This window comes from Seriola lalandi, unplaced genomic scaffold (genome assembly GCF_002814215.2).
Source record: "Seriola lalandi dorsalis isolate HSWRI2012SDOR001 ecotype SW California unplaced genomic scaffold, Sedor1 jcf7180002054505, whole genome shotgun sequence".
NCBI classification, from domain to species: Eukaryota; Metazoa; Chordata; class Actinopteri; order Carangiformes; family Carangidae; genus Seriola; species Seriola lalandi.
In genome coordinates this window covers 403094-429226 of record NW_019525058.1, presented here as the reverse complement: position 1 = coordinate 429226, position 26133 = coordinate 403094, and the positions used below count along the sequence as shown (strand labels likewise).

Sequence of the window (26133 nt, the reverse complement as noted above, 5' to 3'; positions counted from 1 at the left end):
CATAGTGCCATGTTATGAAGTTGTCCATTAAGGGGGTGGCCCTGTGATGCATTGTGCTGTTGACACTGCTGGTATCTGATTGGCCCTTGCCCAGAGGACACACCTGTAGGTGAACAGAGCTGCCGGTTTTTTCTCACTGCCACGCATGGCCTTGTGTCTGTTTCACCACTGACCTTGTTCGTTTGACAACCTCGACGTATCAAGTACACGCTCGGAGGATCTTTGTTCCTGGGCTGAGCCGTTGTTCGTGCATTTGTGACATCTGTGGGAAATACCTGGGATGGCTGTCCAGGCTGAATGTATTTGTGAGTAAACCTGCTTTCTGTCTGTTGGCGGATGTTCACATTTTTGAAGATTTACGTTAGATTTGAATTTACATTTGACCTTTTTTCTTTAAAGTGTAGTCCGCTCTCTCGGCTTGCAGTATGTCCCTTTTGTTGAAATGTGAGACGGTATTGAAAGTAAATCGATCAGTTATTGCTTTAGTCAATGTAAAGATAGAACAGGACGTGGCCTTATGAGAACTTCATAGATCTGTGCCATGGCAGGAACAGATTAAGGAAGCTTGATGTACTCATCCCTGCCTGGCCCTGTGTCCAAGCAGTAAAAATAAACTGGACTTCCTCCTCGGCTCTATTCTGAAAATGATTTGCTTCTGTCGAGCAGCTGCAACGCTTCACATGTCCTTTATATTTTGAAAGCCATCCAGCATGTTGGCTAATGTCACATTATATCATATGTTTTGGAGTTGTCATTATGAGATAGTATTATAGTATTTTTCTGAGTCATCAACTTGTTTGTTGTTTTTGTTCAGCCGGGGCTTCGTGTTTCTCAGGTTTTGTTTAAAAGCGTGAAAACATTTCTTTGTCTCCATCTGCTGCTTCTCTATGGAAAGAGTGACAAAAGGTTTCAGTGGCACGATGACTCACAAGTCAGAGGATGTCATCGCTTGTCATCGCTTTTTTATTTACATTCAATAATTTCAAGGATTGTTGTGATCCTAATTATGATCCTTGTGCCAAGAGGTGGGCTTGTGGTCTTGCGTTCCATACATTCCTGTGTCAGTTGTTCCTCTATGTTGTAGCTTTAATTAGACTGTAGAGGGAGCAACAGTTATGTGGTTTGTTTGGCCTCTCTCTCTGTCTGCTTCCCAAACTTCTTCTTATTTTGACCTTTTTTTTTCTTTTTTTAAAACTTCTTCTTTTTTTAAACTAAAGTTGAAGTTGCAATTCAGCATAACTTAATATATTATATATTAGCAATAGCATGCTATTTTTGACTAGATTTTATGGAAAGCTATTCATTTTTATCTCATCTGTGGAGAAAATCCATCATGAACATGTCATTACACTCTCTTCTCCTTTTTAACTTTCTATAAACCAAATTCTGTGTGACTAACTGTGGAAACATCTTTTCTCCTACTTTCCAATTTTATCTCTAACATGGATGTAGGAGCTTATCTAACTCCCACACACTGATTACTTATAATGAAATCACACAGTGCTCTGATAGAAATGTCCAGGGACAGACAGCCTGGCTGCCTTGTTTCTGTCCAGCATGGACATGGATGTTTCTGAGATTAAGGTTTTGACCCAGTGACTGCTCACGTGTGTGTTGTGCGTTTGACACTGTGTGTTACGACACGGTTTAGGAAGATGAAGTAAAACTAAACACATCAGCACATCATCATCATTTATTTATTTATATATATATATATATTATTTTTTCAGTTAAAGTGAAATGCAAAAGTTATTTTTCCCCTATCATCACCATTGTCGCTAATAGCATTGTGTGTGTGTGTGTGTGTGTGTGTGTGTGTGTGTGTGTGTGTGTGTGTGTGTGTGTGTGTGTGTTGCAGTGTGTGAGACGGAGCTGCCCCCACCCTTCACACACACAGCGAATTTCTAACAGTGAAAAATGCATCAGAGACAAATGTCTTAATCAGAAACTGAGCTGGTGCGATAAAATGTGAGATAACTTTTATGTAGCAATAATAATTAGGAAGTTTATTTTCTCAATTTCTCCAGTACTGAGAGCAGAACTGATAGAGTACGAGCTTATCTATCTTACACTTGGATTAAATAATTTAGTACTGGAGTCTGTTCTTCAGTACCGTGTTTTGGCACTCGTCCCTAATTTGCCCCCACACCTGAGGGAGGTGTGGTCCAGGAATTGTGTCAATCATAGCTGTAAAACAAAGTGGCTAACATCCACATCTTCCACGTGCATTTTGTAGTTTAAATGGACAGTCGTCGTCGTCGTGTCCCCCCCCCCCCCCCCCCCCCCCCCCCCCCGTCACCAGACACCTCTACTGTGTCACTTCCTCTTCTCTGGTGCTGAGCGCCACCTTTGCCCGGCTCACCTTCCACTTCTCAAGTTACCTCACGCAGCAGAGCCCGCCCCTCGCGCTTCGGGGAGTAGTGTTTTGTCAGTCTGAGAAATGGTGCTAGCAGGGGGCCCCCACTGCATTGCAAATCCCTCAAGGCTTGATGGCTGGACCGGCCAAACCTCAAAGCTCGCCTACTGTGAACTTTGCCCCTGAAAAATCTGCTCTCAGGAATGAAAGGCATCTAAGACTGCAGGATTACCTTATTGGCGTACCTTATTTATGAAGTCAGAGCTCCAAGAAGGGAGGGACCTAAGGAGTGAGTGAGTGTGCTGGTGTTTTAAAGCGAACGAAGGAGGGAGGAAAGGAGGGGGAGACCAAATAACACAGGCTGAAGGGAGGGGGAGGGAAAAACTATAGACACGAGAGAGAGACTAAACGACGCAAGTGAGCAGTCAAGACAGTCTTGAGTTACAGGAGCTCCATGTCTGGGTGGAGAACAGCGAGGTGGCTTTAGGTTTTCCTCTCCTGCCGCGGGCCTCGGGAGAGGCAGGGCCCGGCAGGCCAGTGGGGACAGGAGCCGTAGCATGGGACACAGTGCTAGCAGTGAGACAGTGGCCCAGCAACCAGCCCAACACAACACGGGTGAGTCCAGGGCGCCAGAGGCTCGGCACGAAATGCTTCCCGTGAACATAACTTTGACTTTGACTGATTTCTTTAGATGTGGAAAACGACATTGGCGAGCATGTTTGGCTTTGTGTAGAGGAAGAGGGGGGGCAGGTGTTTTTTTTTTTGTTTTTTTTAAAGCAGAGAGAGAAAACTGTAAGGCGGCAGGCACAGGCAGGTGTAGAAGAATGCCTGCAGATGGAATGTGGTGATTGTGAAATACACAAACCACACAAACTTCTCTCTGTCTGCACGCTGCGCTCCATCTCCCCCGAGGAAGCCTTCCTGAAGGGGGGGAAAGAAAACAAAAGATTTGAGGGTACAAGGCACCAACTGACACCACCAGCTCTCCACATGTGCATCTCAGTTTTAACTTGAATGACTTCACTTCTCATGTCGCGGGTGTACACTGACCCACGAGCTAATAACAGTTCAAACACTGAAAACCAGTTTTTGCTGGATCCGCTCTCAAGTTGTATTTGCGCACCTACAGCTCCTCTTAATAATACAGCTGTCAGCTATTGGAATCCAGCATCTGTGCAATGCAGGCCACCGACTCTAATTTAGTCACGACCTTCTATTTGTTCAACAGAAACGACGGCCTGCTCACTCACAATTGGTTGAATCAATATTTGTTTTGTTTTTTAACCGCAGGGTTTCTGTTCAGACACGTCACAACACTCCTACTCGAAACAAGCAACATAGGAACATCTTCTTTGTTGCGTGTTCTTCTCTCTATGCAACATGTATTTTTGCCCCCGGTGAGCTATTTTGCGTAGCTGGTGTCAACATGTCATGTGATTGGCGTGAGTCATATGGACAGCTTTAAACCAGAGGGGTTCAGGGTGTTGCATCAGTTGCCAGCTGGTTAGTGCAGCTTTCATGCTTTTATTAGCACTTTGAGTTCTACATTTACAGAAGTCTGTGTCGTTGTTACTAGAGTCTTTCACCTCATCTTTAAAGCATACATCTCGGATTGTCGTGCTTTACTGTAACACAAAGTCACCACATCACACACAGCCAAGCCACATCAGTGTTATCCCAGTTCACTGCCGCCCCAGCCCTCCCAGTTTAACGCTGCACTGGTGTCTGGGATATGTGTCAGAAATAGCTGTGAGGGCCAGTGCACTGCACAGAGTTCACTGACCTGTGTACGCCCACATTTCAGCATGGGAGTTCACACATACATCCAACAGCCTGCTTCACTTCACACGGTGGACAGACAGGATCATATGAACATTTGATGGAGAGTCTTTTTAATGAACAGAGTTTGACGGTCATCTTAGGTCGAATGCCAATTAACCAGCTCTTAAATATGTGTGTTTTGTCAAATTAATCAATGTTTGAGCTGCAACTAACAATTGTTTTCAGTAATGATTAATGTGCCAATTATTTTCTAGATAAATTAATGGTAAAGTGACATTTTCAAATGTCAAATTATCACATTTGAGAAAATAGAAACAGAAAATCTTTGGTGCTTTTTCTTACCAAAACGACTAAAACATAAATTCAGAGATCATCAAAATAGTTGCGGATAAAGACTTCCAAAGTTATACTTGCGTTGCTCAACAGGCTCAACTAATTGTAACATAAATGCATGCCAAACAAACAAACAAACAAACAAACAAACGGAGACACGGTAATAGCACATTAAGTATGATCAACATGAATACATAAAGAGTAAAGACAAACATCATCATCGACACAGAAGCCTTTCATCCTGACCTGCCTTTTGTAAAGAGTTTTTGTCTGCTCCCTGTAGTGATAAATGAAACCAAGTGTGAAGACAAAGAGAAACTTTTAAAGGTCAAGGCTGAAGAGAACGCATCTTTCTGTCCTGTCATGTGATACATAACACACTGTGTCGCATCACAATAGTTTGTGAAAGTTGTAATTAATCCACCGGTTGATTCATGTGTTGTGCGCTGTAGCGACACAGAGACGAGCTGAGCATGTTCACAGTGACCGTGAGAATACAGAGGTTTGGGATAATCATGGTCAGATGTGACTCACTCTGACATATGGAATATTTTCTATATGAATCAGGAAGTTTCTCACTCTCAAAATCTCAGTTTAGGGCTGCAACAACAAGTTGATTACGATTAGTTGATCAATTGATTGATTCAGTCACTTTTCAAGCAAAGAAGATTCTCTGTTTTAAGCTTCTTAAATGTGAAGATTTGTTGTCTTTCATATATGATAGTAATAAAATAGAATATTTTCAGGTTTTGCATTGATCGTCTGATAAAGGATGAATTTTCTGACTTTTATAGACAAAAAATGATCAGCAGAATAATCAGTGATGAAAATAGTCAGTTGCAGAATGATGTTTTGGCTTTGAAAATCGATATCAGGGCTGCAACTAACAATTATGTCCATTAGCAGTTAATGTGGTGGAGAGACTGACACAACTGCTCTCTCTCTCTCTCCCTCTCTCCCTCTCTCCCTCTCTCTCCCTCTCTCTCCCTCTCTCTGTCTCTCTTTCACACAAACACATTGACAACACACCCGTCTGCGAGTAGCCCCTCCCCTCTGTGCACACTCCGGATCAAAACATGATCGTGCACAGGAGGAAGGATCGTTGGCGGCTCTTCCCCTCAGAGAGGAGGGTTAGCATAGCTGCTAGTTAGCATAAACTGCTCGTGCAAAGGGGATCACGTTCATATTAATTCTTTAACCCCGCTGTTTGCTCCCTCAATCCAATCCTGATCCTGAGGAGGCACAAAGACAGGCTGGACCAGAGGTGTTAGGAAAGTTCAACCAGCGTGATTAGCTCTCCGATTAATTTGGCGTTCTGTAGACAGACACTGGCCTTGAGCTGAGGACTTAAATTAGAAGGGACTAAACACGAGGAGCACTTAAAAAGAGCTGAACCCAAACATGGGTCGATGAAAAGGGCTGTAGCCTAAAAATGATCACAAGTAGCAGCTCATTTTAATTTTAGCAGAAACCAAAACGGACTGCCCCGTTCTTTTAACACCAGACTGAAGTCTTACTATTTTTATTATGAAGAAGATAAGCGTATCGTGCTGTTGAGGCGTGAGTTGGAACTGAATTGTGATTTATATGCATATGGAAAAACGACTCGTATTGTGTCTGCGGCACTGTGTCGTGATTGTTGTTGTCCGCTGCACACGCCGCACGTTTGTCTCGGCTGTATGGAAATTGGATGGCAGCCGCATGGACACATTCAATGTGTGGAGATCTGCACTGTCAGCTCTTATATTCATGATTGATCACATTCAAGTATGTGATTAATAGGTCATGCATTAATCATTAACACCTCCAATATACAACTTTTTTTTTTTTTCCCAATGCAGCCTGATGTCCTGAGCTTTCGTGTCTGACTCTTCATGTTGGTTACATTTATCTGTGACCTTGAAAAGGTGTTAGTGGTTTCCCTCCACTGTTTATGTTGGTTTTCCTCATTCTTTCATTTCATTTCACCCTGTTTTACAACCCGTCGACCACAACTTATACCGTGTCTGACTGTGAGCAATGTAGTAATGTAACATGGGTTTGACGCTGTAATTATGCGCTTCGAATGTGGTTTTAAATTTGATTATATAATTTGTATTTTAAAGGAAGTTATACCTCAGTAATAACAGCTTGTGTTTCCACTATAAAAGCATCACTAGTCAGTAATGACGGTGCAGAACTCCAGATCGTCATATCTATCAAGAATAAAAATATATAGCTGCCACTTATGCAGAATGTGTGGGTGTGAGTGCGTTTGCCCCCAATTTTTGAAGATGAACAGGGTTGTGTTACACAATCTTGGGTAAGCGAATATGGACGTCAGTGTCTGCAAATGAAATAATTCAGTTAGATTCAAATCTACGTGAGATAATTACAGCTTCAATTTTCAGTTCAATTTAATTATGTAGCACCAAATCAAAAAATAACATACATTATCTTTAGGCAATTTCTCCAATATTTACATAATATAAATTGAGAAATGAGAAAACGCTTCACGACAGTGGAGAGGAGAAATCTCAGACAGAGCCAGACTCCTGGGTGGGTGGCCGTCTGCCTCAACCAGTCGGGTTGAGAGGAGAGAAATGAGAGAGAAGGAGTAAGTAGCTCACCTGAGTCAGATTTAATGATAAGCTTTATTAAAGAGGAAAGTTTTAAGCTTAATCTTAAATGTAGAGGAGGTGTCTGCCTCCTGGATCCAAACTGGCAGCTGGTTTTCACAGGAGAGGAGCCTGACAGCTGAAGTCTCTGCCCCCACTTCTACTCTCATTAGGCCTGCACTTAGAGACTGGAGTGTTTTTATTGGGGTAATATTAGTTTAGTTGTTAAGGGATTGTAGGTAAGAAGATTTTGAATATTATTCTGCACTTTACAGAGAAGCTACACAGGAGAGATATGATCTCTTTTTCTACTTCCTGTCAGTACTTGCGCTGCAGCATTTTGAATCAGCTCGAGGCTTTTCATTGAGGTATTGAGACATCCTGATAATAAGGAATTACTGTAGTTCAGTCCGGAGGTAACAGATGCATGGACTAGTTTTCACCATCCTTGTGGGACAGTATGGTTTCTTATTTACACAATATTATACAGGTGGAAGAAGGCTGACCTACAGACTTGTTTTATGTGGGAGGTAAAGGACATAATTGAATGTCAGTCTTCCCTGTCATATAATGCTCAGAATACCTGCACCAATGAGAGAATAAACTCACCTGTCTTCCTCTACATTTGTGAAACTAGTGGTTCAGTCCACCTCCCTTCTCCCTGCACTTAAATCACAGGCCGGCTGCCATGTTGCACAATGTTGAGTAACTGCTGCCATGCGACTCATCGCCCAAGAATTACGATGGTGGTTTCACACCTAGTTATTGCCGTCTTTGACTCATGGTTTCTGTTAGAGCTGTTGCTTAGTTGTGCTTTTTTTATTTTTTATTTTTTATTTGTCAGTTTAATCTTTTTCTTACAATTTTTTAACGTTACTCTGGTTTAAAAGAAGAATATCAGATATAGATGGTGAATGCGACAAATACAGAAGGATGTTACATGATCCTATAACTGTCACAACCATGACAAAGATCACATTTAATTCACACCACCTTGTAAATAATACCAGAAGGGACTGTGCCCATATTTTATTGTCTGGCTCTCATGTGACAGTTGAGACAGCTGAGCAGACAGAAAGAGAGGAATTTGGACCAGCCTTGTTTAGAGGTTTGGTCCTTTTTTATTATCACACATTAATGAAGCAGCAGCCTGGAGTTGAAGCCCTGCCCTATGTGTGGACATAACTCACCGGATCAGTAATCGGACCCATTTGAAAAGATGGGGTTATTTTGTGTTTAGACCTTGTCACTATTCCTGCACTGAAATGGCAGATTCCTCAGCTGTAGTGTTGGATTGAGTCACAGGCCAGTCGCAGTTGTCATCTGGATGTAAGACTGTAGATCACATTGCATTGTGCCCAGTTAGTAACTCATCAGTCACATTCACGTGAACACAACAAACTGTACTGCAGCGAGAAACAAGATCGTGTGTCCGATACGTGACTGTTCGGAAAATTTTTTGTCAAATTGTTGGAGATTTAAAATTTTGCTTGGCAAAATAAGGCTTAAAATAATTTCTGTAAGTAATATTTTGCAGAGATTGAAATCCAACATGAAAGTCATTGTTCTTATTACTGTTAAAACAAGTTGTTTGATTATCTGCAATATCACTGCAATGAGTGACCTCTTGTTTGCCTCCCTCGTGTTCATGCAGATGATGAGGTCGACAGCACAACAGGCGGTGGTGAAGACGGAAACTCTGGTGGGGGAACACCTCCAACCAAACGCAAAGGCAAGTTCTCCAAGATGGGAAGGATCTTCAAGCCCTGGAAATGGAGAAAGAAGAAGCCAAGTGAGAAGTTCGCTGAAACATCTATAGGTATGCTGAGTACAAGGGCTCAATATCTCCATCTTTTGTGTTCATTACTCTTTGCTTCAGTTAGTTATGTGTTTTTGTTTTGTTTCAGCTTTGGAAAGAAAGATTTCTGTTAGAAAAAGTCGGCAAGAGCTGATTGCGAGAGGGGTTCTAAAGGACATCCAGGAGAATGGTGAGCTTAGACTTCGTTAAAGAATATTCTGTGGATGTATCAGCTTCATTTTTAACTATTATTTCACTGCTTGTGTCTTCATCTACAGAGAGCAATGATGTGAACCACTCTAAAGCTCCTCCAGTGAAAAATGGGCACCCCATGCCAATGGACGTGGATAGGGTGTCGGAAGCCGGGGTGCGGGTTTCTCGGGGGGAGTCTGACATGAAGGCGAACGCCCTCAGGCTGCCCCAGGGAGATGAACGTCGAAACAGAGCGGCGTCTGACGCCTCCCGAAGTAACCGGGCACCTCTGGATGTGGACTCTCACGCGCGGCTTACTGTGGACGTGGACAGACGAAGCCGCCTCCCGTCAGATGTTGATAAGAGAGGAGGATCTTTACCCCGAGGGCCTCCTCAAGATGATAGATACCGCAGAGAGGAGAGGAGAGAAGGAAAAGATGACAGGGAAGACAGAGGAAGGAAAGACAGGGAAGACATGGAAAGAAGGGACTGGCGAGAGGAAAGGGAACGGGATGGGGGAGTTGACCGGAGGGAAGACAGAGACATCAGAGAAAGGCGAGAATGGAGAGATGACCGAGAGAGGAGAGATGAAAGGACAGACAGGAGAGATCGTGACGAAAGAGAACGGCGAGATCGCGACGAGAGAGAACGCCGGGATCGCGATGAGAGGGAACGAAGAGATCGTGACGAGAGAGAACGGCGAGATCGCGACGAGAGAGAACGGCGGGATCGCGACGAGAGAGAACGGCGGGATCGCGACGAGAGGGAACGAAGAGATCGCGATGAGAAAGAAAGGAGGGATCGGGACGAGAGGGAAAGGAGGGACCACCGAGACAAGAGAGATGACAGGGATCGGCGGCTTGAGAGGGACAGAAGAGACAACCGAGATGACAGAGAAGAGCGAGATGACAGAGATAGAAAAGACGACAGAGACAGGCGGGACGACAGAGAGAGGAGAGAGGACAGGGACTGGGCCAAGAGAAATGAAAGGGAGCGACGAGATGAGCGGGAAAAGAGGGAGGAGAAGGAGAGGAGAGAAAAGCCGGACGAGTCGCGGCCTATAGTCAGACCTGTCTCTGAGATAAACCTGAGGCCTCCTCTGCAGAAGAGCTCCTCAGAGGACGTCAAGAAGACTCGCCCTGCCTCGGAGTCTGACCGGAGGAGTACGCTGCCCAGATACAGCCCAGTCACAGAGTTCAGAGAACGCTCAGGTAAGAGCTCATCTTTAAGTTTCATTATTACACCAACTCACAGGGATGCCACAGTGGAACTTTTCCCACCGGGTAATAAACTCGCAACAACACCGGCGTTACAGAGACCGCTGGAAATATGATGAGAAAAGACTTCTGGGCTCAGTATCTGTAGATTAGAAGCGTTACCTCCAAGATGCCGCCACCTGCGTCAGACAGAGTTTGCAGATCTTATTCATTGATTCTATCTGGTTCCTTTTTGGCATTGGGTTTAAATTTGATGCTTTTGCTTTTCACTTTGACGTCAAATTTTCTAACCTAACTCTGCTCTCACTGCATGATAAGACGTTGGCTCTACCGCTGATGTGTAAAAAATGAACCCAATGAGTCAGCAAACCTCACTAATCTAGGCTGTATTTTTTCCACTTGTTAAAACTGCCAGTTTGGGACATTCAACGGTGCGGTGATAATTGAGAAACTACTAGTAGGAAAGTTGATGGTTTCTCAGAATCTGACTGAAAGGAAATCAGGAAAAAATTTGTTATCACATTATCTTGTCACACATTTTTGACTCTGATGTTTCACAACATGATGAAAACTGGATGAGCCACACAGATCAGGCGCTATTTAATTTCCAGCTCTCATCATGCAGAGGGAAGTACAGAGGCATAGATTTCCTCTGGCTCCAGTGTTTCTGTTTGTCCTGAAGTTTATGAACTGTTTAAAGTCTTTTCATGAGAGATCTGAAGTTATTTTCCCCCAATAAAATTTGACCATAAAGTCCTGCTCAGTTGTTAAAAGTTGAGCCGTTATGAGGAGTGCAAACCTATAAACTGAACAGGTCGTTTATAACTCGAATTTTCCTCAAACTGTTTTCCCTCCCTGACGTCCAAATGACTGTTTGAATTTTGAATAAAAAGCAACAGCCCTAACACGTCCACAAAAATGTGCATACAGGGATATGGAGGTTAAATAGAAATTATGTCTTCTCTCATATCCGATTGCTGGTGGAAATTGTTGATTGCAACGAAAACTTTCTTCACCTCTCTCTGATTGTGACACATTAGATGGCGAAGCCATTTTCAGAAAAAATCCTGCTCGGTAAATTCAGGTAAAATTGTTCTTTTTCCCTGCGCACCCATTGTTTCCCCTCCAGGAGCCTGATGAAGTTGTACTTTAATGTCACATTCCTTCATTCACTTTGTTGAATGTTTACTTGGCTTCACTGCTGAGATCACAGTTACCGGGGTTTAGATAAATAAACATGGTGGTATTCTCATGTTTGACTCAACCCTTTAGTGATATGGTGACGATGCTGCGTCGATCTCACAGTGAATCAGATCTGGATTCCTGTGCTACACGCTTAGCCTGTCTGACTGTGGCCGCAACTTTGATGTTTACAGCGATAACTAAGTGCAGTGTGTTAATGTTTGGATGATGAGCAGCGATTTGACCGAGTTTGAGTCAGTAAAATGTATCGTTCAGAGGAGATGAGACGTTTATACTTGACTAATAGAGATGAAACTCTGACATTTGTTTTTGTCGCAGTTTCCGTCTTGTGCCACTTTTCCGTTTAAATAAAAACACTACTGCCGTCCTTCTCCGCGAGGTTCAGATTTGATGTCTTTTATTGTACGCTGCATTAATCACCTGTAGATGAAACACTTGTGCTGGTTGTTCTCACGTTAGCAGTGGCAGGTTCAGGCTCTTCAGTTCTGCAAACCATTTTCAGAGTGAATAGTTAGTCACTGAGTGTTTTGTGATCTTGAAACGCCGACACGTGGAAACCAAAGTCCCCTGATGGTGCTGTGAAGGCATGTCGGGTGAATGATTGAACTGTAACTCTAAACGTGGGGCGATGAAACTGAAACGGTAAACATCAGGCTCTTGATACGTGGGATTTAATATGAAAAGCAAATCGCTGCGATTCTTTGATCTGCCTCCATGTCTGGTGTGTGTGTCTTAAAGATGGTCTGATTCATTTTACCCATCATCCTCTGCTGACTGTAGAGCCTCGATCAGAGTCGCCCTCGAGCTCTGAAGGATCTGCTTATTTTCCAAGGTTTTCAAACACTTCTTGAGTTTTAAGTAGAACCCTTGTTGTGACCTCCCCTTTAATGTTTGTTTGTGTGTGTGTGTGTGTGTGTGTGTGTGTGTGTGTGTGTGTGTGTGTTTACCCCTCTGTAGAGTCTGCTGTTGTACGCTCCACCCCTGACCCTCATCCAACACAAGACTCGCAGCAGGATCCTCCCCCGCCCAAACAAGCTCTGCTTCCCCCAAAATTCCTCACTGCTTCCTCCACCGAGTCTGCCAGGAGTCCAACCCCCTCTTCCTCTTCATCCTCATCCTCCTCATCCTCCTCCTCGTCCTCTGTTCCTGTGGCTGCGGCCAAGCCGCCAAGGACTGTCTCCCTAATAGCCGATGACTCCTCTCGACCCTCCCTTGCTGCTTCTTCCTCAGCAGACCCTGTCACGCCGCCCCCTGTCCCTCCCCACGCCAAGCAGCCTCCCGTCCCTCCACCCAAACCCAGCAACCGCCACAGCAACCCTGCACTGCTCGGTGAGTTTGTCCATGTCTGTTTTATTGCACACATAAAATTAGTCCCTCTCTCTATAAACAGCTGCTTTGGTCTTTGTGTATCTGTCTTTGTGCTGTTAGTCAAACAAGCTTTAGAACTCGAATAAGGGCCGAAGAAATTAACCTGAACCTTTTTGAGAAACGATGGTCTCAAATTGCAAGTTCAACACTGGGCTTCAACGAATTCTGGCATAATGCAAAACTGCGGCTACACTTTGTCCCCTCAGCTGTAAAAATGTACGCCATCCCTGAAACAGGCTGAAGTCATTCCTTATTGACTGTTGACACTATTAGATGGAAGAGACTCATGAGAGATCAAAGAGATCAAACTTAGGTTAGGCTGGTGTATTTAAGTGTGTGTGTGTGTATATGTATGTATGTATATATATATATATATATATATATATATATAAGGCCTCGCTTCTGATTAGAGATTTAATTTTATCCATCCTGAAATATTCTTGTAGAGAAAAGGCTCTTTTTCTTCGAACGAAACTGCTGTTGTGAGGCGTCAGTTCAGGTTGGGATTAACATGGTATGTTGGGTGGTGCCCACACCTGTTTCAAAGATACAGATGAAGCTTTTTGTTTGTTGTGGCGTAGCTGTAGTGATTTTTTTTTTTTTTTTTTTTTGGAAAGACTTATTCATCCTTTGTGTGTGTGTGTGTGTGTGTTTCAGATTCATCGTGTGTGTGATGTTGAGATTGCTTTTTAGATGTTTATATTACACAACTTGTTTCAGAGTAGGAGTTTGAAAACTGATCATGAAGAATGAAACAGTTACTGATAAAAAATTAAATAGTGGGATAAAAGTTGGCACTGCGCTGCTGGTAGTTGTATTTGTATTTCTGAAATAAAATCCACATGGTGCATTTTCAAGGTTTTTAGGAATTGTCTGTAATTACTTTGAGTCCTTCCCCTGATCTAAAGTGCGAGGTGATTCTCTGTGGCTCGTTGCTGTGTAGGTGTTTTTCCAACATGATGCTGGTGTGTTCTCTCGGTGTTGTACAGCCGGCGGTCTCTGGGGAGGGGACATGCACCGGCTTGTCTTTGCACCATTTATGCAATACCAGCACTTCTCTGGAGGGCAGATAGAAACTGATTGGCTTTTAGTATTTCATATCCTTTGTCCCAGCATGCCACAGCTGCTCTTGTTTACAGCCCATCCCCTTACTGTCTGCGGCAGTGACACATTCCACTACCATTTGTTAGGTGAAGTTTCACACTGTCACGCTGTTAACATCCACAGTCTCCAGGTGTTTTTCCTTAGCTCACTTCGTTTGTTCCAGTTTATTATAGACTGTTAAGACTTTTTTCCCCCCTTTGTTTCCAATGTGCTCAATATTGTCAGTTATGCTTTCTCACAGGAGAAGGTTTTAAGGCTACGTTGAACACATCAGAGATTTTAGTCTGACTGATACAGGATTTTTTGAGGCTGTTACTGCCAATGATATTTTGGAAATTAAGAAATCAGATGATATATATTGACAGATAGTAATGTCTATTAACATAAATACACACATGATCTTGATATGAATAAGATTTATTTAAAAAATGGCCAAGACATTTACTGTATAGGACATTTTATAGTGTTAAATCGACTTGTCGGTGCTCTCTGGTGGAGAAACTGTGTAAAAGTGACACTTTTTTTCAGTCGAACCTAGTTTGACATTTCTGTACTACAGTCTCTTGTTACTCATCAGCAGGCTTATACACCAGTACTAATATATCTGCAATAGTCTGATAATACGCTGAATAAGCTGGAAAAAGTTAAAGTGGGGTTTCCCTGTGATGAATCCCCTGACAAAGACTAGTTTTATCATCTTGAACAAGCAGAAATGCAAGAACCATCATAATGAAACTGTGGTACTTCATTTCTCCACAGAAGTTGTTAATCATCTCAGGATGGATGTATACTCTGCTCCTGGACAGTGTAAAGCCAAGACAAACATTATCCGAAACCCTACCTCCCTCCCTTCTTGTATTCTCCCCCAGCTTGGAATGTAAACCCAGCCCCATCCCTGACATCTCCACTCATTTTTGCCAGCTTGCTCATTGAACAGGGGCTCTAAGGCCAGGCAGCCTTGTTACTGGACCAGCTGGAGACGCCAGAGCGAGCTCGGCCTCTACCTCTCTCTGCCCGTGTACCTGCAGCACAGGGCTGGAGGGACCCGCTCAGGTACCCAGCTGGGCGCCGGACATCAGTCCATCCTAGTAAAAGCCTGCAGACGGGTGGTATAGATCCACCAGCTTCAAAGCATCTGGAGTACCTCACCTCCATTTTTTTTAACACCAGTACCTCATCGCATGTGTATCGCAGCCGTTGGAGATGTTTTCAGCTCGACTAACTTACTCTTAACACTGCCAGGAAAACATTGCATGGAAACTGGATGGATATCTAGTGTGCTGGAGTGCATTGAATGCGTTTGTTGATACCAGGGAATGTTCATTAAAGACTGTTGATGTATGTATGTGTGTGTGTGTGTCACCATCACTGACTCGGCAAAGAGCTCAGCTGTAACAAGACCATCTGTTTTCCTCCCCGACTAAAACTATTATTGCTTTTATGCTTATTTTTGTTGATGAAACTAACGTCACCCGTCTACAGAGTGAATGTGCGTCTTCCCATTCTCACTGCAGGTTATGTTTGCGAGCTTCTCTCCATATGACCAGTACTGATTATTATTGTTGGCTGGTTTATTCACAGCGGAGCTTTCGCAGTCCGGCAGCGGCGTCATCGTAGTCCCGGCGCCCGCTAAGCGTTCTCCACCGACCCCGCCGAAGAGGATGACCCCCGTCACCAAGCGCTTCTCCGTGGATCCTTCCCCTCCCAGTCAGATCCCAGACTCCGCTCCCACTGATCCAGCTGCTGCCCCTGCACCGGCGCACCCTGCTGTCCTGAAAGGAGATAACAGCGAGGACAGAACGAACGCAGCAGCCCCTCAGACCTCCACCGACCCTCTGCCGGCACCGCCGTCCCACATACCTCCGTCTCCTCCCAGGGTTCAGTCGCTCCAGCCGCCCAGCAACACCTCCTCCGGTCCTGCGTCCGCCGTGCAAGCGGATCCCCCGAGCCCGACCACCGAGCCTCCCAGCCAGCCTCCAGCCATCCCCCTGCACATCCTCATCCAGAGAGCCCTCGCCAGCCCCGGCCCGGCTCAGCCCAACCCGGACGGCTCCCAGAGAGCCCACTCACTACTGTTTGAGTCGCCTCCAGATTTCCTCACCGAGGTCGGGGCCAACTCACGGCATTCTCTCCCGATCACCATCGAACCTCTCAGGCTGTAAGTGTTCCATATATTTTATATTACATGCTTATTCAACAAAACATCATTGCTTTGAAAGTTGAGAATTAAAGGGAGCAGTAATTTAAATTTGGTTAACTTCCTGTAGCCGTACTGAGAGTTAACACTGGGCTCACCACTTGTAATCACCTAGTAACATGACATATCTTTGGGTTAGAGTTTTTGCAGGAAGTGAGATTGAACATAAATCTAGAGATTAACCAGCAGCCGTTTTGATTAGTTTCACCGGTTGCATCCTCTTAAATGTGAACGTTTGCTGATAGAAAACTGAAGATTATTTTTTTGTTGATCTGAAAAAAACAAGACATTTGAAGATGTTTCCCTCGTGTTCTGGAAAATAGGACATTTTTCAGCATTTCCTGAGCTTTTATCGGCCATAAAAGAATCAGTTAATCAAGAAATTCAATTACAGATTCATCCATAATGAAAAATATTGTTTCATTATTGCCTGACAGCCAAGCACTTTGGGCTTGTCTAAGTTATCCACTGTGGTTCATATTAGTTCTAATACTTATTTAGCCTACACTCACTGATAAACAGAGGTGGACAAAATAATAGGAACACCTGCAATACAGTTTGATATCACCACAAACTTTATCCTCCCAAATAAACAATCATTAGTTGAGAGTTACTGTTGAGTTTTGTTGATCTTTTTTCAGACTGGTTTCTGTGTTGATGACCAGTGTCTCAGTTTAATCAGAATTTAAAAGCAGGAAATGATGCGACATCCAGCTTTTCACAGCAGACAAGCGGACGACTGATTTAATGATTCGAGAAGGTTCATCCGTTTTTACATGTACACACAGCTGAGTGTCATCAGTGATAATTCAGCCAAGAGGTGAAATATGAAGAGAGCAGAGCCCTCGGGTACTTCATATTTCACATCAGAGAATATTAAATGTAGTGATATTAGAGGAAACGCATTGTGTTCTTTCAGATAAGTTAAACTTTAACCACGAGAGAGCCAGGCGAGAGACGCAGCACAATCCTTCCAGCAGTATACGACTCACCGAGGTCGAGTACTAGAAGCACAAAGCTGGACTCTGAATCCATAGTAAGCTGAAGATCATTCACCCACTCCAGTTGGTGCAGTTTCAGTGGAGTGTCTGGCCCTGAAAGCAGATTGAAAAGGTTCAAGAGGATTACTGTTCGATATGTGGGCCTAAAGCTGCTGAGACTCGGCTCTCTCTGGTACCGTTCAGAAAGATGGAAGGTCAGAGACTGCTCCATTATTTATAAGATGCCCTGGATCAAGGTGTGATTTCTTAAGTAAAGGTTTCACCACAGCAGTTTTAAAGCTGAAGGGGACGGTGCGAGTTGTAAGTGATAAATGAGCAATATATAGGAGCGTAGGTCCCAGAGATCTATGGAAAAATTGATCTGTTGAAGTGTCGAGGAGGAAGGTCATAGGTTTAGAAGCCAGCGCCAGCTTAGAGATATGGGATTTAACATAATGCTCAGCTGATTCTGCAGAAGCTGCAGATGAGGAACACATTTTCCGTCTAAGCTCATCTATTTTACTGCAGAACCAGAAGAAATCATGAGCCATACAGAGCCAAAAAGAAAACTAGGATTGTGTTTATTGTTAACTGGTGACGCTTCAACCACCAGGAGACTAGACTAGCTGGTAAAGTTTTCAGTGTCCTCAAGGTTGGTCCAGCTTTTTTTTACAAACTACCAAGCACTAAAAGTCATGAAACTCAGTCTGTGCTGCCTCAACTTTTATCCGTCTCAATACTGACTGGCTGGAGTACCAACTTGCTCCAAGGCTACGAGCAGCAGGGCAGCACAATGCAGTCCAGTCAGACTCTGTAGAACTGTATGTTGTTAATCTCTTCAGTAAACACTTCAGCTTTATTTCCCCAGAAGCCAAAGGGGATGAAAAATTGCCTAAAGGTACTTGGCTGAGCACCAGGTTAGAGCATCAGGGCAGAGATTGTTTTACAAGAAACGTGTTACAGTTTGTTGAAACAACAGAATCTGACCGCTGCTGTGTTTGTGTTCAGGCCAGAAGACGATGACTTTGACATGGAGGAGGAGATGAGGAAGCTCCAGCCTCAGAGGCTTCCTCGTCAGCCTGAGCTGGAGCCCCGCAGCCGCAGGGGTTTGGTCGGAGACCCCAGAGTCAGCGTCATCCCCGAGGGCGGAGGCCCCGGGGACAGCGAGGAGGAGTCCGACTCTGACGGCCCCATCCTGTACAGAGACGACGACGACGATGAGGACGATGAGGAAGGCCCTCCGAGTAAGTTTTGATTTTCGTGTACTGCAACGTTAGTGTTACCATCATCACAACCATCATCATCATCATCATCATCATATTATCGCTTCTTCAAGATACTCAGAAATACATCATATATAATATATATTTCAAGACCTTTTTCATAGTTAGATAATGAATAAAGTCTTTTAATATACTGTATCTCTTACTCTGGTTATACTTCACACGTTATGTAAGAAAAATGTCTTCAGAGTGCAAAACGTTGGAAGGCAACTATTTTTAATAATTGGCTTTTTTGCTTGACAGTAATTAACCAAAAACATCCTCGTTCCAGAGGAATCTCTTCTTTTCTTTGTCACCATGAAAGTAAATTTGGTGTTAAACTTTGGGGTTGTGGACTAATGAGATTGAGGTTTGGGCTCTGGGAATTTGTGATGCATATTTTTTTTTTTTCATATAATAATTGTTAGTTGCAGCCCTCATTTCTGAAAAGCATCTTAAGGCTAAGATGATCATAAAATCCACTTTACAAACCTTCTGAAACCTAAAAGGTGTTAAAGGTTTGTAACTGAAGACACTGACACGAAGGATGATAGATTAGATTAGATTAGATATTATCTCCAGCCCTCTGCTAGGAGGTTAAGAGCATGTCAAGAAGCTCCACTATTCCTTTTATCACGGACACTGATGTTCTTTGTGAAGTGCCATTTGATTTCAAATGAAGGATGTGAATGTTTGAATTATAGAAGAAGAAAATAAAACTAGTACTCACACTTTGAACATGAGAATTTTAAAAACCTATAATGAGCCTGTAACATATTGAGCAATATTATACAATAAATTAAACCACCCCTAAACAGAATGTTTAAAATGAGCTTTACCACGTCAGCTACAGTGTTTAATTGCTGTTTACATGTACTGTACATGCATTAATATTAATGAGAATCTAATAGTGTATAAATATGTATATATATATTCTGCTGATAATGATGCCGTACTTTTACATAAGTGAGGTTTTGAATGCAGTAACTGTGGTTTGACTTGTTTTTACTTCAGTAAAAAGATCTAAATTCGTCACCACTGGTGTGAGTCTAATAGAGAAATGATGACTGATATTCACAGCAGATATGTGTGAAACCCGTAAGAGCGGTCACTGCTAGATTTTAGGTTTATTATGAGCTGCAGAGCAACATCTGCCTCGAGCGGCAGCTATATCAATAAAAGTTTACTTCCTTAAACTGAGGGCAGCCTGCTGAAATCTGAGCACTGGTTACTGAACAATAAAACGCTTTGTTTTCAGAAGACGTGGTAAACAACTCACAGGAGTATGTATTTGTAATATCTTACCGATTTATTAAATATGCCCAGTTCCTTCAAACCGTATTGAGCATCATCTTCAGCACCACGGACAGCTAAAGCTAACAGCTGCTCTGGGAACAGCATTCACAGAAGCTCTAACAGAAAACTTCTCGGCTTGAAGTTTGTCGTAACACTTCAAAGATCACACAGGATCTGCTTTAACATCATATAAAGAGTAAAACGATATACATGAGTACTCTAATAGCAACGCACTGGCGCCCTGTATGAACAAGTATATGTGTGGTGTGTGTGTTTGTGTAACAGGTGGGCTGGCGAGCCGCGTGAAGAGGAAGGACACGTTGGCGCTGAAGCTGGAGAGACAGGAGCGGGAGGAGCGGGACGCTCAGGAGAACCAGGACAGCATGAGTTGGCACAACAGGGAGCAGTGGGTGGCGCTGAGGAACAAGATCGGCACCACGCTGACACGGTAAAGGACTCTCAACACCATCAGCTGACTGATGCACACGATCATGATTTATAGCGCCCCGTTGTAAAATTGGATGCGGCGAGTCAGTGTCATCCGTCTGTTTGACGGATCACGTCCGTGATTTATAGCGTGCGCAACACTCATACCTTCAGTTTGTCAGCCGAACCTTCTCCTGATGTGATCCATGATCCATGATCTATACCAGCCGTTAAAATGCTTAATGAGCAGTGTTGTCCATCTTCAGGCGGCTGAGTCAGAGACCGACGGCGGAGGAGCTGGAGCAGAGGAACATTCTTCAAGGTGAGTGAGACTCTCCCTCCATTCTTCACTCAGGTGTTTATGCGCTTTCCATTCCTCAGCAGCACAAAGTCAAACTTATTATCTTCCTCATCTTTGCTGAACTCAGGACTCTGCAGCCGTCACTCGTCCACTGGCTAATGATTGTTTTTCTTGTGTGTGTGTGTGTGTGTGTGTGTGATATGTCTATAGTAGGAAGATGTAGGTACCTCATGTATTTCATGGAGTTCATGTGATATAATGAAAAATAATGTGAGAAACTGAAACAAATATTCTTTGAAGCTGTTTCACAGTGTGTAAAGATTTTTTTTTGACCTGACAGTTTAAATTATGGTCAACAAATACACATTGTAATCTTATTTTAATGACTCTCGCGTGCCAACATTTATTATTCTTTTTATTTATCATGCCTTTGATGTGTCCCATCGTTTCATCACTGCGTTTTGTTATGAGGCGCATGAATCAAATACAAAGGGGAAAGAAGCATCGGACCAGATTTAGCTGCAGCTCATTTCCATCCCTGCGCAGTTAGACCCAAACGCTAATGCAACTAATGCGGTTAGTCTCCTTTGATATTAGTGCTATAAACTAAACTATTGATTACTCCCTGACATTGATGACGATAATTGAGATAAAGTCATGAGTCACTGGCGCAACGTGTGCTGTACGAACCGCAGCAGGACGGAAGGACGCGGCCCAATCAGACTCGGTCAACTTGCAAATTATTTGGTAACCGTGGTAACGGGCCGCCACGCGAGCGCATGGATCTTTCCTTGATCAGACAGTTAAAAGCTGTTAAAGCTGCAGCGTGGTATGAAGTCCGTTACAGAGTGTGTGACAGGGAGATTATACAGTGATGATACGTCCCGTGATGTTTCTGTATGACACTCTTTTTCTACGCGTCTCCAGTTGTTTGTCGTTATTTATAACACGAGGTTTAATAACACCAACAGCGCTGCTTGGTTACGTTTATTAAATGTTATTTAGTTTGGATAGAAAACTTAAAAAAGCATTAGTGCTGCTGCTGTTTAACTTGTTTACTCATCTTGGTTCATTTGTACTGGATCACAGATTCCAAAGGATTTCTGTGACACATACACTCAGATTCCAGTTTATTAGGTACATCTAGATAAAAGCAATGCAGTAATGCAACAGGCAATAAATCTCCACCATGAGGATTATCATATTGTATTATACAGCATTAGTTTTATGTAGGTGTACCTAACAAATTGGCATGTGAGTGTAGATTGAATTTCTGAAGCGTTAGTTGAAGCCATTTTCTCTTTCATGCACAGCCGTTGAAGGAAACAGATTAACATTATATGACACCAGGTGGAACGTTACGTTGCCACAACAACAGCACAACAGGTGCATAAATCACTTGTTCCACCTGTATTTCCTAATATATCAGCTTAGATTAGGGATATAAAGTAAACAAAGTGTTATAGTTAGAAACCAGTGTGAAAATCGATTCGACAATATTGTAACTGAAAGGCAATAATATCCACAGAACACGTTGAGCAATTTGGATCCCAGAACCAGGTCTGAACATAATACCTCTGGGAGTCTGTCAACACGTTTTGATCCAGGATTCATACCTCCACACTGTGTCTCGCCTGTCCTCAAATGACTGGGCCGAGACGACGCTTCGCACCCGCGCTACAACAATGCAGCGCCTTGTACACAGCGAGGCAGTGATTACAGATTCCTGTTGCTGCAGCGCGCCGACAGCAGCTCAGATGAAATCTAACTGACTGGCTTCAGTGTTTTCCCCCTCGCTCATGGAATGTGTTTTCCTCCCGCAGCCAAGAACGAAGCGGATCGGCGATTAGAGAGATGCGAGATCAAACGGAGGCTCACCAGAAAGGTCAGGATGCAACGCAGTAACTGTATCGTACATTTGACAGTATATCTGGGTTGTCATCGTCACTGTTATGAACACCTGGATTGAATACCCCTGTTCGCTCTGCCGTCAGCTGTCCCAGAGACCCACGGTGGCCGAGCTCCAGGCGAGGAAGATCCTGCGTTTCCACGAGTACGTCGAGTGCACCCACGCCCACGACTACGACCGGCGAGCAGATAAACCGTGGACCAAACTCACTCCTGCTGACAAGGTGAGACTCAACACATCCTCACCTACACACACACACACCTCTCTTTATACTAACAGTGCTCTTGCAACTTAGAGCCCTGTTGCGTTTTTTTTACTTGGGTCAACTCTGAGAGGATTTGCATTCCAAGCAGATTCATTATCGAGGAACAATCCCAGGAATTCAACAGAGATGCTGCTTAATGACCGAGTTGAGTTTTACCAAGTGAATCAACCCGGTCCAGTGAAAATATGTCGGAACAGGAATGATATGTATGTTAAAGATGGAAGTGACATGACTTCGATTTCGAGTCTCTCTGAGTTTGTGTAGGATACCAACAGGGGAAAAAAATAAATCTAAATATAGAGAGCTTTGATCACACGCTTCCTTTCTTCCTTTGTGCCTTGCCATAAACGGATAAAACCCCCCCCCCCCCCCCCCCCTTCCCCTCGCTGAAGAGCTGTGTCTTTCATATCTCCTCTCTCAGGCTGCCATCCGCAAGGAGCTCAACGAATTCAAGAGTTCAGAGATGGAGGTTCACGAAGAAAGCAGGATCTATACCCGGTCAGGCTTGTAAACCGCACCGCATCAATAATTCACCTCAACTGTTTCCTAAGTGTAGTCAGCAGACTCGTCAATATTTATAAAGTTGTCTTTTCTCTTTCGAAGATTTGCTGTTTTTCCTTGTTGTTGTTGTTGTTGTTGTTCCCTCTTGACCTCCCCCCCCCCCTCTCTCTCCTCCAGGTTCCATCGGCCTTAGTTGTTGGTTCTGACCAGTGAAGCGCTTGCACCGGGAGTATCCCCACTATAAACTGACCGTGTGGCCCACTTGGTTCATTTTTCTTTTCTTTTTTTCTTGTTGTGTGGCTGATTGCCTGATCACACGCGTCAGCTGAAGACACCTCACTGTCGCTAAACTCCACTAAACTGGAACCAAAGCGAAAGAAGCCGCAAATCAGTTCAACCACGGCTGGTTCTCACACATGCTCCGGTTCTTACACTGTGGAATTCAGGACAAAGACAAAGGGTGGGGGGGGGGTTTGTTTGGCACCGGGCGCCATCACTAAAGAGCGAGGAATCCCTCCTCCCTCCCACTGCTGGAGACTCAGACTGAGTTTGATTGAACAGAAAAGGGTAACTCTTGAAGGGGTTATCTCGCAGAGGAAACCACTCTCACCATGCCTTCACCTGCCTTCGTGACACGGCTTCTCGCTTCCTTGCAGAACAGGAAGTCTGTGCACATAGAGAGATAATTGTAGCACTGATGACGTTACCACTGAGTGAATCTGGAGTCTGTTTAAACACTGTTTTATATGTGCATGTTTGGTACTACACACGTGGCACCAGCCTTACTCCTCACGTGATCTAACACACGTAATTTTAAAATGTAGACAAAATGTGAACGATGTTGGTGCGTTTATTTAAACCTCAGTCGTAGCTTCTTCTGAATCAACAGTCGAGCTCTGTGTGTAGAACCTCAGAGCGCCGATCCCAGACTAATACCCTAATATCTGTGCATTTTTACTGTATTTTCTCGATCATTTAAATGATTCTCATGGAGCACATATCATTAAATTATCTTCTAATAAGGCACCTTATGTTCCTTAATTGGGTGTATAGACAATTTAAAGGTTTTCGAGCCTCAAATTCTTTGTTTATAATTGAATTATTGAAGCCGGAAAATGTACATATTTTTATTTTCCTGGCTGTTTTACGGTACTTTATATACGCAAGTCAGTAGATGGCTGCAATTGTATAGATCAATATGTAGATTTGATTAACTTTATATTGTATATCTACAAGTAATGCTGACATGTTTTAATTGTAAAGTATTTCTCAAATGTTATTTCCAAGTAGAAATGGTACAAAATATCTATCTTTTTTTTTTCTTTTTTGATACAGAGATCTTTGACCTTTTTTTGCAACCACACTGTATAAATGAACAATCCACTCAGAAATTACAATAATCTGTGATATTCATTTCAACATGGTGTGATTATTCCAGTGTCTGACTCTTCATCATTTTAACACATCTGTCTCCCGGGGAACGAGATTGTCACGGTGATTATGAGTGAGTGACACATGAAGTATATATGGCCTCTTAAAACGACCACACGAGGGCAGTGTTGTACAAATTCACAAAACCAGTCGCCACCATCTCAGTGCTTTTAATCCAATAATGTGGTCTCAGACAAAGAAACTCCTGATTAAAAAATCATTTCTTCCCTCACAGAGTCCTGGACCTGTGTGGTTTACTGTCCTTAATTGAAGAGTCATTGGCTTCAGATAAGTGCGACTGACATTTCTTTGAACAAACACAGTGTTTGTCCCTTCAGCCTCCCCCCGTGACGCTAATTAGCAGCATATCGACATGGAGTCAGTCAACGGGGACGCAGCTGTCCTCCACTTATCCTTCAGATAGTAACTGAATGTCAAATGATTATTAAAGCTGCAGTGATGAGAGGGATTTTCATTTGGACAATAGTTTCAGTATCATCGCATCCTGCTGAAACAACGGCAAGTTCTGAAGCACAGAGAGTGTGTTAATTAATCAGTTTATAATGACCGTTAAGCAGTGAATGTGCTTTTAGTTCAGAGAAATATCAAAAGCCTGTAACACATACCAGCACTGAAAACAACACATCCTCTAATTTCATGATATTTTAACCCTTAAATTCGTGGGTTAGATTTGATCATTCATCATGCAACACCATCAGAGAGACGTTGGTTCGGCCATGAATGAAACGAAATTGTGCAGCAGGACGATGAACCAGGAGTCCTGCAGCAGATGGTCCGGCCTCCACAGAGTCCGGATCTCAACATCATGGAGTCAGTGTGGGACCACATGAGGAAACAGGAGACGCACAAGATGCTGATTTGAATAGTTTTTTTTTCTCTCTTCGTTCCCTCCTTTGTGTAAATTGATGAATATACACTGATAGACACATGCTGTATATATCAGTTGTCACTTGTCATATCTATTATTGAATTTACCACGAAACACATAGCTACAGGAAACCCTGACTGAAAAGACTACATTTGAAAGAAACCTACTTGATTTGATTAATTTAGGCGACAGACGCCTCATTTTAACTTTCGTGGGAGGGATTTTAGAAACGGACCTTTCAGCAGGAATAGTACAAGCAAAAACAAAAACTTTTTAATGTTTAAAATTTGTAACTAGGTGTCTCCACGTGCCCTGATTTAGAGCGAGCCGGACCAGGTCAACCTGTGGGTTTCATAAGGTGCATCGGGCCCTTCGTAGGCTGCTTTAAATGAATCCTACACTGTAAGCCCGGATAAGTTGATTGTACTTAAACCATTTGCGTCAAGTGATTGCCTCAAACGGTTTAAGTTATTGACAGTAGAGAAAATTAATTTGTTTAAGTACAGTCAACTTAAATGTGCAATAGTCAGAATTTAACATTTTTAAGTTATATACACTTAAATGGTTTAATTAATCAACAATTGAAAAGAATTGTGGAGTCTACTTAAAAGTAGTATTGTCAAAACTTAATATTATAAGTTAAATACACTTGAAATCCTAGTTTTATTAAAAATATGAATATATTAAATGTTAAAATATTATGTTTGGGATAAGAAAATAAAATTC

At 43.1% G+C, this 26133-nt stretch overlaps 1 protein-coding gene across 6 annotated transcripts in view; it reads left to right on the top strand.

Annotated features, from left to right (window-relative positions):
* The window catches only part of phactr4a (phosphatase and actin regulator 4a), a 31291-nt gene extending 6785 nt beyond the window's left edge, over nt 1–24506 (top strand). For 3 of the 6 annotated variants that reach the window (XM_087175832.1, XM_023413213.2, XM_087175831.1), the window contains 13 exons: nt 8723–8887; nt 8976–9056; nt 9145–10269; nt 12436–12807; nt 14872–15003; nt 15532–16108; nt 18136–18371; nt 19971–20133; nt 20378–20433; nt 22236–22297; nt 22407–22544; nt 23008–23084; nt 23265–24506. In XM_087175832.1, the coding sequence (XP_087031958.1) occupies nt 8723–8887; nt 8976–9056; nt 9145–10269; nt 12436–12807; nt 14872–15003; nt 15532–16108; nt 18136–18371; nt 19971–20133; nt 20378–20433; nt 22236–22297; nt 22407–22544; nt 23008–23084; nt 23265–23280 (3200 nt within the window). In that variant the 3' untranslated portion in view covers nt 23281–24506. Of the gene's footprint in view, nt 1–149; nt 306–2756; nt 2972–8722; nt 8888–8975; nt 9057–9144; nt 10270–12435; nt 12808–14871; nt 15004–15531; nt 16109–18135; nt 18372–19970; nt 20134–20377; nt 20434–22235; nt 22298–22406; nt 22545–23007; nt 23085–23264 lie in introns of those variants that run through there. The other 3 variants (XM_023413211.2, XM_023413210.2, XM_023413215.2) reach the window with 3 other exon arrangements.
* Nucleotides 24507–26133: the final 1627 nt, after the last annotated feature.